The following is a 13,488-nucleotide window of genomic DNA, read 5'->3' on the forward strand; positions in this document are numbered from 1 at the left end:
ACCTTGCCTATTTTTGGGGGACACTAAGCTGTGTAGACTCTAAACTGCTCTAGTGTTAGAGCTATTATGGAATGAAATAAATGCTTTATGTTTTTTATTTGGTACTAGCCAACTGTAAGTGAATCCTGCATTTTTTTTTTCTCTGCATCATTTATGTCACAAACGAAACTGCATTGAATTAACAAGACTAAAATGTAAAGAATCAATTCAGTAAAACAAATGATTGTAAATTTTATTGCCATTATCTTCATGGATGAAAAAAGGGTCAAAGTTCATTAAGCTGGTTACAAAGCAAATTGTGTTTTGCAAATCTCACAGCTGTGGTCACAACCTTGAAGCACCAGTAATGTGCAGCGGTAACTAAATGAAACCTACAAAGATAATCACATTAACAATCCACCTACAGACTCTGAGATGATGGATCCAAGTTGCACAACTGTACAAATCACTAGCGCCATGTCAGTTCTGAAGAAAAACATGGACCATGAAATTAATTTACCAATACTTAAACCTTAATGAGCACCACCTATTTTTAGAACACATACTGAAGGTGCTTTTTATACATTTAACAATTTGAAATGAAGATGGATATAATTCTAAACAACTGTGACATAAAAAAAAATAACAAAAGTGGAGAGTTCAAAATAACCGCATTAATTCATTATACAGTACAGAAACAAGATTTTACAAGAAACATTGTTGAAAAACGAGTTCAAGACTGAGTTTGTACAGGCAAAGTTCTTTCTATTGCATTTAGGAGGGCAGTTGCCTTAAAAAAAAAAACTTATTATTTAGACAGCAGTATTCTAAAGCAGACCACTGAGTGATCAGTTTTTCATGTTTGACTAATCATGCAAAAGGTGCATAACTGGACTGGCAAAAATAAAGATATATTTGTTGTTTGTTTTGTTTCACACAGAAATACATGATGATTTCGCAGGCTGAAAGGAAACCACAATAGACCATTTACATCCCCCTTAAGGAAATGACACGCTACGTTTTGTAGGTCACCCTTAATCTTCTCCAGCCTGGACAATGACAGAATATACTTTTGTACTGGAGTCATTGTGCCTTCTCCTGCATTTTCCCGAGCTTACACCAATGCAAAGGCTGACTTTTTCACCTACATTGGATATTAAGTGCGGGTAACAAAATGTAGCACATGCCATGTGCCATCACTCATTATTATTCAACCCCTCTATCACCTTGTTACATTGAGAAGTGATGAATTCTGGGACTTGAAAGTCCTTCCACTTTCTTTAGTAAGTCATGCAAAGATTCCCTGAAAAGCAGAGGAACTATAAGTCTCATAATCCATCACTTTACAATAGCACAAGATGAGGGAGGGACTGAATTTTCAGACCCCTAAGGAGAGGGATGGGAAATGGTCCCTTAGAGTCAGAAGGTGGACTATCAAGGCTTATCATGGACTATCATGGTTAACAAAAAAAAAAAAAACACATTTTATAAATTAAATTTTGTTTAGATTGTGTTTATGCACCTTTTTACATAAATTTAAATGAATAAGCTTATGTCACAAAGGGAGGTATTTTTCCCTTAAAAAGATGGAATATAAAGATACAAGTAGTAAACTAATAAAGTTTTATAAGGCATTTGCTTTATCATCACTGATCACAGTGAACAAATATGTATAAATTTTCCAGTTTGTGCAGAGTAAGAATATTAATAGAGAAACTGTGTTTATTACTGCTGTTATTATAATAAAATCTTATTTTTAAGGAAACTTTGCCATCATGCATATCAAGCTACAGCCCTCTAGCAGTTGCAAACTCTCAGCATCCACACACAAATTAGGATGGTGGGAGTAGTTGTATAGAGCCAGATGACACGGTATAGAGGACATAGCTTTTTTGTGTGCACAGAATTTTTCATCACTGCTTGCATTTATGCATATCACAGGGAACAGCAGTATTGCTGATATGTATATATGAGAATATGTAGAAAATAATTATACAGTGCATAATATAAGCCTTGTGTTTTAAAGGGCACCTATTACCCCACTGAAGTCGTAGACTGATACAGCATATTCTATAGTTCAGGCAGCACAGTGAGGGGGCTTTTACTTGGACCTACTACCAGCCTCCATGTACTGCTGTGTGCCATAACTTGATAATGCCTCCTATTTCAGTGGCTTTTGCGACATGCACCAGTCAAGCTAAGGGTGTACACAGCTTGCACTGCTTGAACACCTTCAGTGCCAGTACTGTTTTCCCCATTCAGGCATCATGTTGTGTCAGCCCACAACTTCAATGTGGGACACATTTTGGAGGGGTGATAGTTGACCTTTAAATGAAGAACATACTCCACAAACACATTCTTTTTATGAAATCTTAAAAAAAGAAGGCATAAACTCTCCTGCGCTCTCTTTGGTATTATAATCATAGTGCTTTTTCACATGCTGAAAATCTCAAAGTTTAGAATCAAAAGAAAATCACGGGTTGCTGCGAGCCCTAGGAACGTCCATGCACACACAGTTCATAGTTCACTTTTAATTCGTAAACAGAACAGCTTTCAAACTATTCACTTTCAAAGACTTTCACTATAATATTGTTTCATGTAGTGGGAGAGGCAACACACGTTTATATGATATACTAAATTGATGTTTTTGGCATTAATAATCACATAAGTTTTTCCTACCCCCACCAGGCATAATCAACTTTAAAGTGGCAATACTGCTTTTAAATCAGAAATGTCCAAACATTGTTAATACATTAATTCCACACTTAAAATATGAAAATGTTAATAGCCAGGTTTAATCAAAGCAAGAGTCAATAAGAAACATAATTCAGTCCATCTGACTTTAATATATGTATTATATGCATATATATATGCTTATAAAAAAAGGCATCTTTTGTCAATAAAACTGAATGAAATGAGTTAAACCAAGTTTACAAAATCTGGTAGGTTGCATTCCTGATTATAAAACTTGTGGCAAGTATTGCATACCCACCAGACAGAAGACAAGTTACCAGTAACTGTCAGTAGAAAATGTTATTGCTGAAGTTCCCAGGCCCTGTACCCCAGCAGCTTAACCCTGTACTACACAAGCTCGCAAGGTCTACTCAAATATACATAAAAGTGCCATATTCATTGCTCTTTCAATTCAAAGGGATTGAAATTGGTTTCTTCTTAGCAGTAAATCAGCACTACTATTTGCCCACACACACTGCCATAATTGCTGCATAGTACAAGATATCTTCCCTGGTATGTACAGTGAATGACCGGTTACCCAATTGCTAGTGCGGCAGTCAGTGGTGCGACTGTATGCCCAAGGATGAGGATTTCTGGTTAACATTACACAGGCATTTGGGTGTCAATATAGAGCTGGTAGGGGAGTTTCCTGATGCAAATGGTTAGAAACTGTTACCTACAAATAAGGAGCAGCTCCTACGGAGTGTGTGTAAAACAGGGATAGTTACTATACATTCTCTTTATAATCAATGCTGCCAGTATTGCTTATCCCCTTGACCCCTTTGCCAGTTGTTCACACTTAAGTATGTGAAATGTTTGGAGGAAAAAGTGCATTGTTCCCTAGCAGAAGAGCTTAACAAAGCAGTTCTGGCAGTAAGGCTTGTCATTCTGTTCCTTGAAGGTTCCTTTGTTGAGTTGCTTCAGGCAAAAGGCACAGACAAAATGCTCTGGGTGAAACTTCTTCCCCATAGCTGTAATACATCTGCCTGTAATTGGCTTCTGGCAGCCAGAACAGAGAGAACCACGGCGCTCATGATAATGCATCTCACAGTAAGGTTGCCCATCATGCTCAAAGAAGCTCCCATTAATGAAAGGTGTGAAGCACTCCTGTGGATAAAAGAGTATGAGAAAAAAATCATGATTTTAGAGCAACAAAATACCACTTCCATTCTCATGATGCCGAACAGCTAGCTCCTGTTACCCAACTATATCAGCACTAGGTTACAAAATTACAGGAAGGTTATCACCTTGTGATAACTGTACACAAATAATGCACCACCAAATACTGTGGTGCAGCCAAGCACCTGTTTGATGTTCAGCACTGAAAATCAGGACTATTTTACAATCAATTTAAATTTTCATGGCTGCTGTAGTAAAGACTGTATGGCACTTTCAGAATTATCAGCACAGCTTTTAAAGGGGATATATACCATAAATTTTTACAATGCACTAAACAATGTCAAATAATGTAATAGAAGGAAGTGCTTTTATTTTAATACCTTTGGGTTCAAATAAGTCCATAGCTGCTTGAAAACTGTGCTCTACCCAGACCGTATGCCAGCTTCCGGTTTAGACTCTTCAGTATAGGGCTCAGAGCCCCTGGCCCAGATAGAGTTCAATGACACCACCTCACCTACTTAAAGTGAAGTGAATATTCATAGAGTGGGTGGGGCTCTTAGGGTGCTCACAGACAGTCCATTCCTGCTCTACTTGCTCCTCTCCTCCCCCCCCCCCCAACCCCTGGCAGCAGCACAAGCAGAGAGACACAGAAGGAGGGAAGGGTTTTCCCTGCTGCTGCTGAGTAAAGCCTGTCAGTCAGTGCTATGACCACTTCCTGACTGAAGAGACACTCCCATGTCTCATTTCACTCTGGCTTCAGACTGGAGAGCTTGTGTATGCAGCTCTCATATAATGGCACATTTTGAGGGGGGATGAATATTATAACTGAATATGAACTTTATATAAAATGTCTTCTTTAAGCTCAGCATAATTTGATGGATGCAATATCAGTACTGTTTTTATGAAAGAGAGTTGAAGTGTAAATCGCCAGTGGTAAAACATATGCATTGTGTAGTAGCCCATGCATTTTTTTAGGAGGTCAAGCATGGACAACAAGAAGTCCCACCTGCCAGTACCCTAAAGTTGATTAAGATAGAGCCTATGTTGCATAAGGATAACATTCTAAAGAAGCATTCTAAATGTTTATGACATTAAAATGAAAAAAAAAACAAAACAGTGACAACAATTTAGAATAAATGCCTACCCGACAAACAAAACATTCTGGGTGCCACAGAGTATTCAAAGCAGAGATGTAATTCTCCAAGATAGCATGAGTGCATCCACCACACTTGGGTGCAAACATGTCAAAATAATCCTTGCGGCAGTAGGCCTTCCCATCTCTCTCATGGAAACCTGTTGTAGTTAAAGAAATAGGAAGATGTCAATGGGAAAACATACCCCTGAACATTACATAAGCATGCCAAAATTAAAAGCCGACATTTTAATGGGTAAATTTGCCTGTAAATACAGTTTTTTAGTATTCTATTGAGAGGACATATACTAAACAACATGACAGTTTGGTCTTAAATTTCTATCGTTTTCAAATTATTTACCTTTCTAGTGTCATCTTCTTATCCGAGTCACTAACACTGATCAATTATATTTCTATTCCAAACCTATTTTATTTATTTATATTTTCCTTTAACAGGCCATGCGGTTTTCCAGCACAGTTTTTTGAAATTGCTAGGATTTCTATAAATGCAGTTTTCTATGTACTTTGCATATATGTTCGTAATAGGATATAAATTCAGTTACCTTCTGGTCCAAAGAAAGCTCCACACTGTGCACAGAAGAAATGTTCAGGATGCCAAGTCCTGTCCAATGCAGTTACCACTTTCTGATAACCGGAGGGGGGGGGGGGGGCACAAAAAAAATGATAGTATTAAAATGATGGTATCACAGTTGGCAATTGTATTATTGACGATATTAAAATACTGCCACCCAGGGCTGATAAATGGATAAATGCAGACAGAGAATTAGCCCTTATGCTAGCATCAGACTTTATTCTGTGTTTGCAGAGAATAAGCCCCATGTGGCAGTAGCCTAAGGCCAATTAACAGTATATAAGACTACATTCTGACTCACATCCAAGATGGGTCCATTGCAGTAGAAACAGCGAGGAGAGAACAGGTTGTGATAATCTTTCTCACAATATGGCTGCCCATCTCGCTCAAAAAAGTTGCGGGACCCAATCTCCTCCTGACAGTGTGTACATACAAAGTGTTCAGGATGCCATGTCTTTCCCATTGCTGTAACAACCTGGAAAAAAGCATGCGATTAGCAACTTACAGCTAGGATGCAATCTGTCTTATACCAGAGAATCGGCTCACCTGGCCAGCAATTGGTTTCTTGCAAGCACCACACACTCCTTTGGCTACTGTGGCAACTCCCAACTTGTTAAGATCAGACTGCAGGCTTCCCAGCATGTTATCCAGCTGACTTCCAGGCTTTGGAGTATTTGACGGAGGAGAGTTACTTACAGATTTTCCCTTGGCCATGATCTAAAAAAAGACCAGAAGACCAGTTTTAGGGTTGTATAGGTACAGAATTGTTGCACAATTTCAAAAACATATATTTTACTTTTTTACTTAACCTTCTGGCAATCAACCCATTGCAATTCATAAACAATACAAATAAGTACCGAGGGTATGTCATTAGACGGAGCCAAACATTTAGAGGAGCTGGGGAACATGTCAGAATTGGAAGTCAAATGCCTTTCTTCAGGGTGAGGCCACAACGAAGGCACAAGGACGAGCCCAGATGACTGTAGACCAGCACAAGGAAAGAGAATTAAGGTAAAAAATATCTGGAAGCACGACATATAAGCCTCACGCAAATCTGGAAGCAATGAAGGTTTCTGTCCGTATATTTTCAGAACTATTCTGTAAACAGTCCTTTGGGTTTTTAGCAAAACAAACACCACACCATGCAGTAGAATCTAATCAACTCAGAGGCGGCAACAATAGATATAAAACAAGCAAAAAGAGATCTTTAACTAAGCCCAACAAAAGTTGCAACCGATACACATATCAAAACAGCAATCTCCAACCGCACAAACCAGCACACAAAAAAAAGGAACCTGCCTTATCAGGGAGAGTGGGGCTTGGAGGTGGGCGAGCAAACAAGGCAGGGCTACAAGTCTGGGGAGAAATCAACTGCAAGAAGATCACAACAAGTCAGAAAAACCAGAATTCTCAATAGAACTACTAAGAAAGGAAAATATCATTATCAATTATAAGTAAAAGTGATTAAGATATACTATTAAACCTATTCCAAGTCAAGGCTAAATACTGGCACCCCAGTAACTAAGGATACCTTTACAACCCATTTATTAAAAGCCACAGTATGACAACTATGATAATATTTCAATGTGGCATCTCACAAAGAGAGGGTTATCCCGCCAAAATATTACCACTGCTGTGCATGACAACAATGCAGAATCCAGAATGCTCTTGGGGTTTTTAAAGTAATATTTAGTAAACTCCCTGCCTGGATCGGTGGAAAAAGGGGAGTTTCATCCGTCTGACAGCCAACTGAGACGAAGGATTTGTTTGGAGGTAAAGTTTTCAAAGGAGACGGAGGCAAAAACCTAGTTGCGGAAAGTTCTTTGTTATGAGGAAGAGGAAGAGGCCTTGACAGATCCTGATAATCATCGCCAGCTGCTTTCCAGGAAGGAAACTGTTGAGGTGAATGTGGAATGAAAGCAGGGGACTGGATAGGGGGTAATGGAGGTGGAGGAGGTACACAAGCAGAGGGTTGTGCTGGGGATGTAGATTTCGACACAAGTCTGGTTCTGTGTACAGTGCCAGGAGGAGATGAACTGACAGAAAAGGATTTTCTCATAAGCTGAGGAGAATCTGGAGGTATAATTATCTATATAAAGGAAATAGAGAGAAGAAAATATGTTTCATTGCTTTCATTAAAAAAAAAAAAAAAAAAAAAACTAGAGGCAAGAGGTTAATAGAATTAAGGTGCTTTGTCACACTGATTTAGGAAGTAAAGGTTAGAATTTATAATTAAGTGATGGTCGGTATTATTTTAGGCAAAGGTTGCACGTGCAATGTTTGAGGCAACAAAAGATCATGTCCCTACCGTGCCCTTTAACATCATGCACTCAGCTGCACTGACAGGTCAGTCTTTTGTGCAATTACTTACTGTACCTTACTGTAACAGGGAAAGAAGTCTTCAATTTCCATCTGATGGGTGAAGTTACTTAAAAACCCCACTTCCCTATATACTGATTAAGGAGAGGAAAAAATAAAAAGCAGCAGCTGCAAATCTAAAAGTGTATGAAAATCCTATGAGGTCCTTTCCATGCAAAAGCCATCCAGTGTAACAGGCACGACCCAGGCTAAACATCAATGTCCCCTGGCTTTGTTCCTGTACCTTCTCAATCTGCTGCTCTGAAGGCAGCATGTTTTTAGAAGGTCTAGACGTTATAATCACCCCCTCTGTCAGCCAATCATCTTCTGGAGTCTTGCATGTCTCCTGTTTATCTATTCCAAACCGTCCATGAAGCTCCTCAATAAGGCGATCTTGTGAGGGGTTCTTGTTGTATATGGCTGGGCCAAATTTCCTTCGAGGAGAGAGGTCACGATACATTGGGTGCACATTGGGAATTTCTTTAGTTCTTTCAATAAGTGACTTCATCTGAACAACAAGGCACAGTATTATGGTCAACAACCAACAGAAATATTCAAAAATTACCTTCCAAAGCAATCTGAAACACAGGATCTTTAAAAACAAACTGCATTTGCTGAACAATGCACTGACCAATTCTGAAAAATATATATCTTTCACAAAGTTGCAAGCACAGTATAATATTAGCCATTAACTACCAAAAGAAATGTTATTTCCTGGTCATCTCCGATTCCTATTTCAGAACATGCATCTTGAAATACTGAAAGCATGCACATATTGCCATGCTCAAGGCAAAACTACCACACAAAAGGCTTGCCTGCCGAGAAGCAGAGATTCGTTCACGAGTTGATGCTTCTGGAGAAATTATAATTTGGGATTCTTTCTCCCAAAAAGCTTGAATGGCTTTGGGGTCAGACTGAAAGTCAAATTCTAAGGGACTCCCAAACTCGCCACTGATAGCACTGCCTCTAGGAGATTCCACACATACAGGACAACTTTCATCACTAGAAACAACTGCATTTTCAAACTGACTGGTCTTGGTATCTGGTGGAAAACTCTCGTGATTCACTGTAAGGTTTACTGTTGGCTCCAGTGTGACTGAACTACTTTGATCATATGCTAGTGGCTGCATATCATAGTGCAGATTGTCAGGCACATCTTGTAAACCACTAGATACAAAGCCTTCCATTTCGTTGTACGCCCAAGAAAATGCATTCTGTCTCTTATCCTCCAGTTCAGGCTTTTTCTCAAAGTCTGGTGAAGACACATCATATTTCCCACTGACTGAACTGATTGGGGTGCTTTCAAACTGCAGGTTACTTGCTGGTACAAATACATTGCTCTCTTTTCCACTTGCAGGGATCTGCATGAATAAGTCTTTTCCGATTGAGGCTGTTGATTTTGGGATTTCCTCTTCAACAATATGCAAAAAAACTGGAGAGGTGTGGGTATGAGTTTGATGAGATTCACTGTCTGGCACAGTGGTTGCACCCAGCAATTGTGAAGGTGAAAACGAACAAGAGTTGTTTTTGTAAGGTTCAAAAATGGATTCTGAAAATGTATGACAAGTCTGCACAAGAAGGGGGAAAAATTCATGTAAAATATAACAAACATAAATTGCCTTATTTCTACATAAATGTTTCAGATTTATAGGGCTACGTAGTCACCAATACCAATCAATCAGTAAGAACAGGCACATTTTTTTTTTTTTTTTACACATACATACATACATACATACATATAATATATCACTTATATTCGTATGATAAAAGGGAACAAGACAACAGTGATTCTATATATTTTAATTTATATTCTTGTTAACGTGATGTTAATCTGTACTTAATTATGTAATTTGTCTCTCAGTGTCACATTAGCAGTGGGCTGCGGAATTTTACTTTTCTGTGCTTTTCTTACTATTATTTTTACCGTATAAGCCTTATGCCTTAAAAAGGCCATGGGACACCTCAGTGACTTGTAATACCCTTATACATTAAGCCCTATATAATGGTCACAAAACTAAAGTCACCCAGAGAGGACACCAGAGATTTTTTGAGGTGTTTTGTTAATTTACCACTGCAGTAAAACCTTTAGCAGACAATCAACTCATTGCTTCCTTTTTATAACTTCTACTGACTGTTGTCTATCAAGCACCTATGTTAACAAATTAACCCAAATGTCTCCTTTTATACTACAAAGACTGATTTACAAAAAATCAATGGAGTTTTCAAAGAGATTGTTCAGGCAACACACAATGAATTACTGAAACACTGCTTTACAGCCAGTTGCCTTGCTAAAGATGGGGTGGATAATTTTCCTTTGTAAGTGAAGTTCCTCTGAAAGCTTGTGCAATTTGCCTGCCAGTAATAAATAAAGCAAGGTTTCAGCCAATAAATTATCTGCATCTCTTAGATCAGTGCTGTCCAACTTCTGTGGTACCGAGGGCCGGAATTTTTCCGACCTACGTGGTGGAGGGCCGATAATGGAAACCAGTTTTGACCACTCCCCTTTTTGAAACTGCACCCACTTGAAACCAGACCCATGCTATCACATGACCATACCTATATTAATGGTGGTAGTACAGCAAAAACCTGCCATACTCTGCCTTCCCTACCCTGCCTGTGTGTGCCATACTCTGCCTTCCCTACCCTGCCTGTGTGTGCCATACTCTGCCTTCCCTCCCCTGCCTGTGTGTGCCATACTCTGCCTTCCCTCCCCTGCCTGTGTGTGCCATACTCTGCCTTCCCTCCCCTGCCTGTGTGTGCCATACTCTGCCTTCCCTCCCCTGCCTGTGTGTGCCTTCCCTCCCCTGCCTGTGTGTGCCATACTCTGCCTTCCCTACCCTGCCTGTGTGTGCCATACTCTGCCTTCCCTACCCTGCCTGCGTGTGCCTTACTTTGACTGTGTGTGCCATACTCTGCCTGCCCTACCCTACCTGTGTGTACTATACTCTGCCTGCCCTATGCTGCCTGTGTGTGCCATACTCTGCCTGCCCTACCCTGCCTGTGTGTGTGTGTGCCATACTCTGCCTGCCCTATGCTGCCTGTGTGTGCCATACTCTGCCTGCCCTACCCTGTGTGTGCCATACTCTGCCTGCCCTACCCTGCCTGTGTGTGCCATACTCTGCCCGCCCTACCCTGCCTGTGTGTGCCATACTCTGCCTGTCCTATGCTGCCTGCGTGTATGGCACACACAGGCAGCAAACAGTGACACAATGCTGGCACTGCTCCTACAGTCTGCACAATAACTATATATTAAAATACTTGCCATACTCTGCCTGCCCTACCCTACCTGTGTGTACCATACTCTGCCTGCCCTACGCTGCCTGTGTATGCCATACTCTGCCTGCCCTACCCTGCCTGTGTGTGCCATACTCTGCCTGCCCTACCCTGCCTGTGTGTGCCATACTCTGCCTGCGTGTGCCATACTCTGCCTGCCCTACCCTGCCTGTGTGTGCCATACTCTGCCTGCCCTACCCTGCCTGTGTGTGCCATACTCTGCCTGCCCTACCCTGCCTGTGTGTGCCATACTCTGCCTGCCCTATGCTGCCTGTGTGTGCCATACTGTGCCTGCCCTACCCTGCCTGTGTGTGCCATACTCTGCCTGCCCTACCCTGCCTGTGTGTGCCATACTTTGCCTGCCCTATGCTGCCTGTGTGTGCCATACTTTGCCTGCCCTATGCTGCCTGTGTGTGCCATACTCTGCCCGCCCTACCCTGCCTGTGTGTGCCATACTCTGCCTGTATGGCACACACAGGCAGCATACAGTGACACAATGCTGGCACTGCTCCTACAGTCTGCACAATAACTATATATTAAAAAACTTTTTAATTGCAGTACCACCTCAGTATATGTTCTTTTTGTAGTGTGCAGGGATTATTTGTGGGTTTCTACTGCTCCTGAAGTGTGAACAGGGGAACAATGTGGGTGATTACAGCCTGAGCCTGAGGTGTGAACAATGCAGGGGATGAACAATGCAGAGATTAAAGGGTGTGAAAAACACAGGGGATTTCATTTTAAAATAATACAGAGGGATTACAGCCTGAATCTGAGGTGAGAACCATGCTGGGGGGCAGTTAATAATCACAGTACTGATACCATTTAAGGCTTACAAAAGAGTAAGCCATCAAAGCAGCCAGACAGGTGGGGGGGGCCACACAGGGGGGTCGCGGGCCGCCAGTTGGACAGCACTGTCTTAGATCATAACTCTGAGCCACAATTGACAAATAATGCAGAAGCTGACCATTATGGCTTTACAACACCAATGTGCTAAAATGGCACCCACACTGAATATTAACAGGGTGTTTTGTTGCTTAAATATACCCTTCTTTTGCAGACCACTGAAATCCCCACAGGCAAGTCAGTCAAATCGTAGACATGCTTCAAAATGCATTGGTGGCAATTACATAATTTTGTGAGATTTGACATACAATACCTATAGCGATTTCTCTGCTCTGTACTGGAAAGGTATTTTAGTAGGTTTCATTCATGCAACTAAATGATACATTAATCACTGCCCTGTAGGGGGAATACATGCTTTTTGTAGACACCTATATTTACTGTACCCTGTCCTGCAGGATTAAAAAAAAAAAAGTTAAAATATAGGGAGACAGGCACTGCTTCCACTTTACATTAAAAATAATGATTGTGTTATTGAGGACTTTTAAATAAATATGAATGATTGGTTGCATCCTTGTACTTTATCAGCAATTAGCTACACATTACGTGAGGTTGGCTAGGATTAGTGCAAAAGTCAGCATAATTATTTTCTGAATCCCTAATTAAGATGGGTAAAATGTAAACATACATATTTTCTAGCCTGACTGAGCATGGGCTAGATTTCTTTGTATTTAAGAATGCTACACACAGTAAATGATTGCATATACCATACCTTGAAATCTGAGAGTGAAGCCATAAGCTCATCTAGTTCCCGTGTTGCAGAAGAAGCAGAGATCCGGGTCTGCTGTTGACTTGAATTGTCTCTTTGTGGGCTGCTCATATCTCCTTGAGGCACTGTGACTGATGGACTGTAAAAAAACAATCATTATTAAGCAATGCCTAGAATAAATTGGGCTAAACATAACCCAGAGTGAGTGGAAGACAAAAGAGCATCATATGTTCTTGTAGAAAAAATGTATCCAGAAAAATGTATCCAAATACTTACACTGGAGGTGGAACAGAGTTCTCAAGTTCATCCAGAAGACTTTCAACACTTGGACGAACATCCTCTATTCCCCGTGTTCCATTGCGCTTTGGATTTTCTGCTGCTGGCTGGACAGTTTTCATAGCAGATCCAGAGCTATCTAAGGCACTAAAAAGTGGTGCAGGGACCACTGGCTGAGGCAAGCTTTGGTTTAGATCATCTTTGGGATAGAGAGAATACACTGTCAATCATACGGTGACACCATCTCATTTAAATTAATTATAAAATCTTTATGACTTATAAAAATACAACTGTAATTTTCTGCCTTTGATACATATGCCCCTAAAAATCTAATACATATGAACATAGAGCTATGAAATTTCCCTCTGGCAAACTGTTGCAAGTTCTATTTCCAGCCTGTGATAAATATACCCCATT

The 13,488-nt window shown here is 40.5% G+C and overlaps 1 protein-coding gene across 3 annotated transcripts in view; it reads right to left on the reverse strand.

The window, feature by feature from the left end:
- Positions 1 to 206: 206 nt before the first annotated feature.
- pxn (paxillin) overlaps positions 207 to 13,488 on the reverse strand; it is a 34,458-nt gene continuing 21,176 nt past the window's right edge. The window contains exons 5-16 of one of the 3 annotated variants that reach the window (XM_031896189.1): positions 13,072 to 13,270; positions 12,799 to 12,934; positions 8,729 to 9,481; positions 8,158 to 8,421; positions 7,261 to 7,644; positions 6,855 to 6,926; positions 6,413 to 6,535; positions 6,102 to 6,272; positions 5,857 to 6,030; positions 5,527 to 5,608; positions 4,976 to 5,124; positions 207 to 3,819 (exon numbers count right to left, since the gene is read on the reverse strand). In XM_031896189.1, coding sequence (XP_031752049.1) covers positions 3,553 to 3,819; positions 4,976 to 5,124; positions 5,527 to 5,608; positions 5,857 to 6,030; positions 6,102 to 6,272; positions 6,413 to 6,535; positions 6,855 to 6,926; positions 7,261 to 7,644; positions 8,158 to 8,421; positions 8,729 to 9,481; positions 12,799 to 12,934; positions 13,072 to 13,270 — 2,774 coding nt within the window. In that variant the 3' untranslated portion in view covers positions 207 to 3,552. 3 annotated transcript variants of the gene reach the window in all.

This window comes from Xenopus tropicalis, chromosome 1 (genome assembly GCF_000004195.4).
Source record: "Xenopus tropicalis strain Nigerian chromosome 1, UCB_Xtro_10.0, whole genome shotgun sequence".
In the NCBI taxonomy this organism is placed as follows: domain Eukaryota; kingdom Metazoa; phylum Chordata; class Amphibia; order Anura; family Pipidae; genus Xenopus; species Xenopus tropicalis.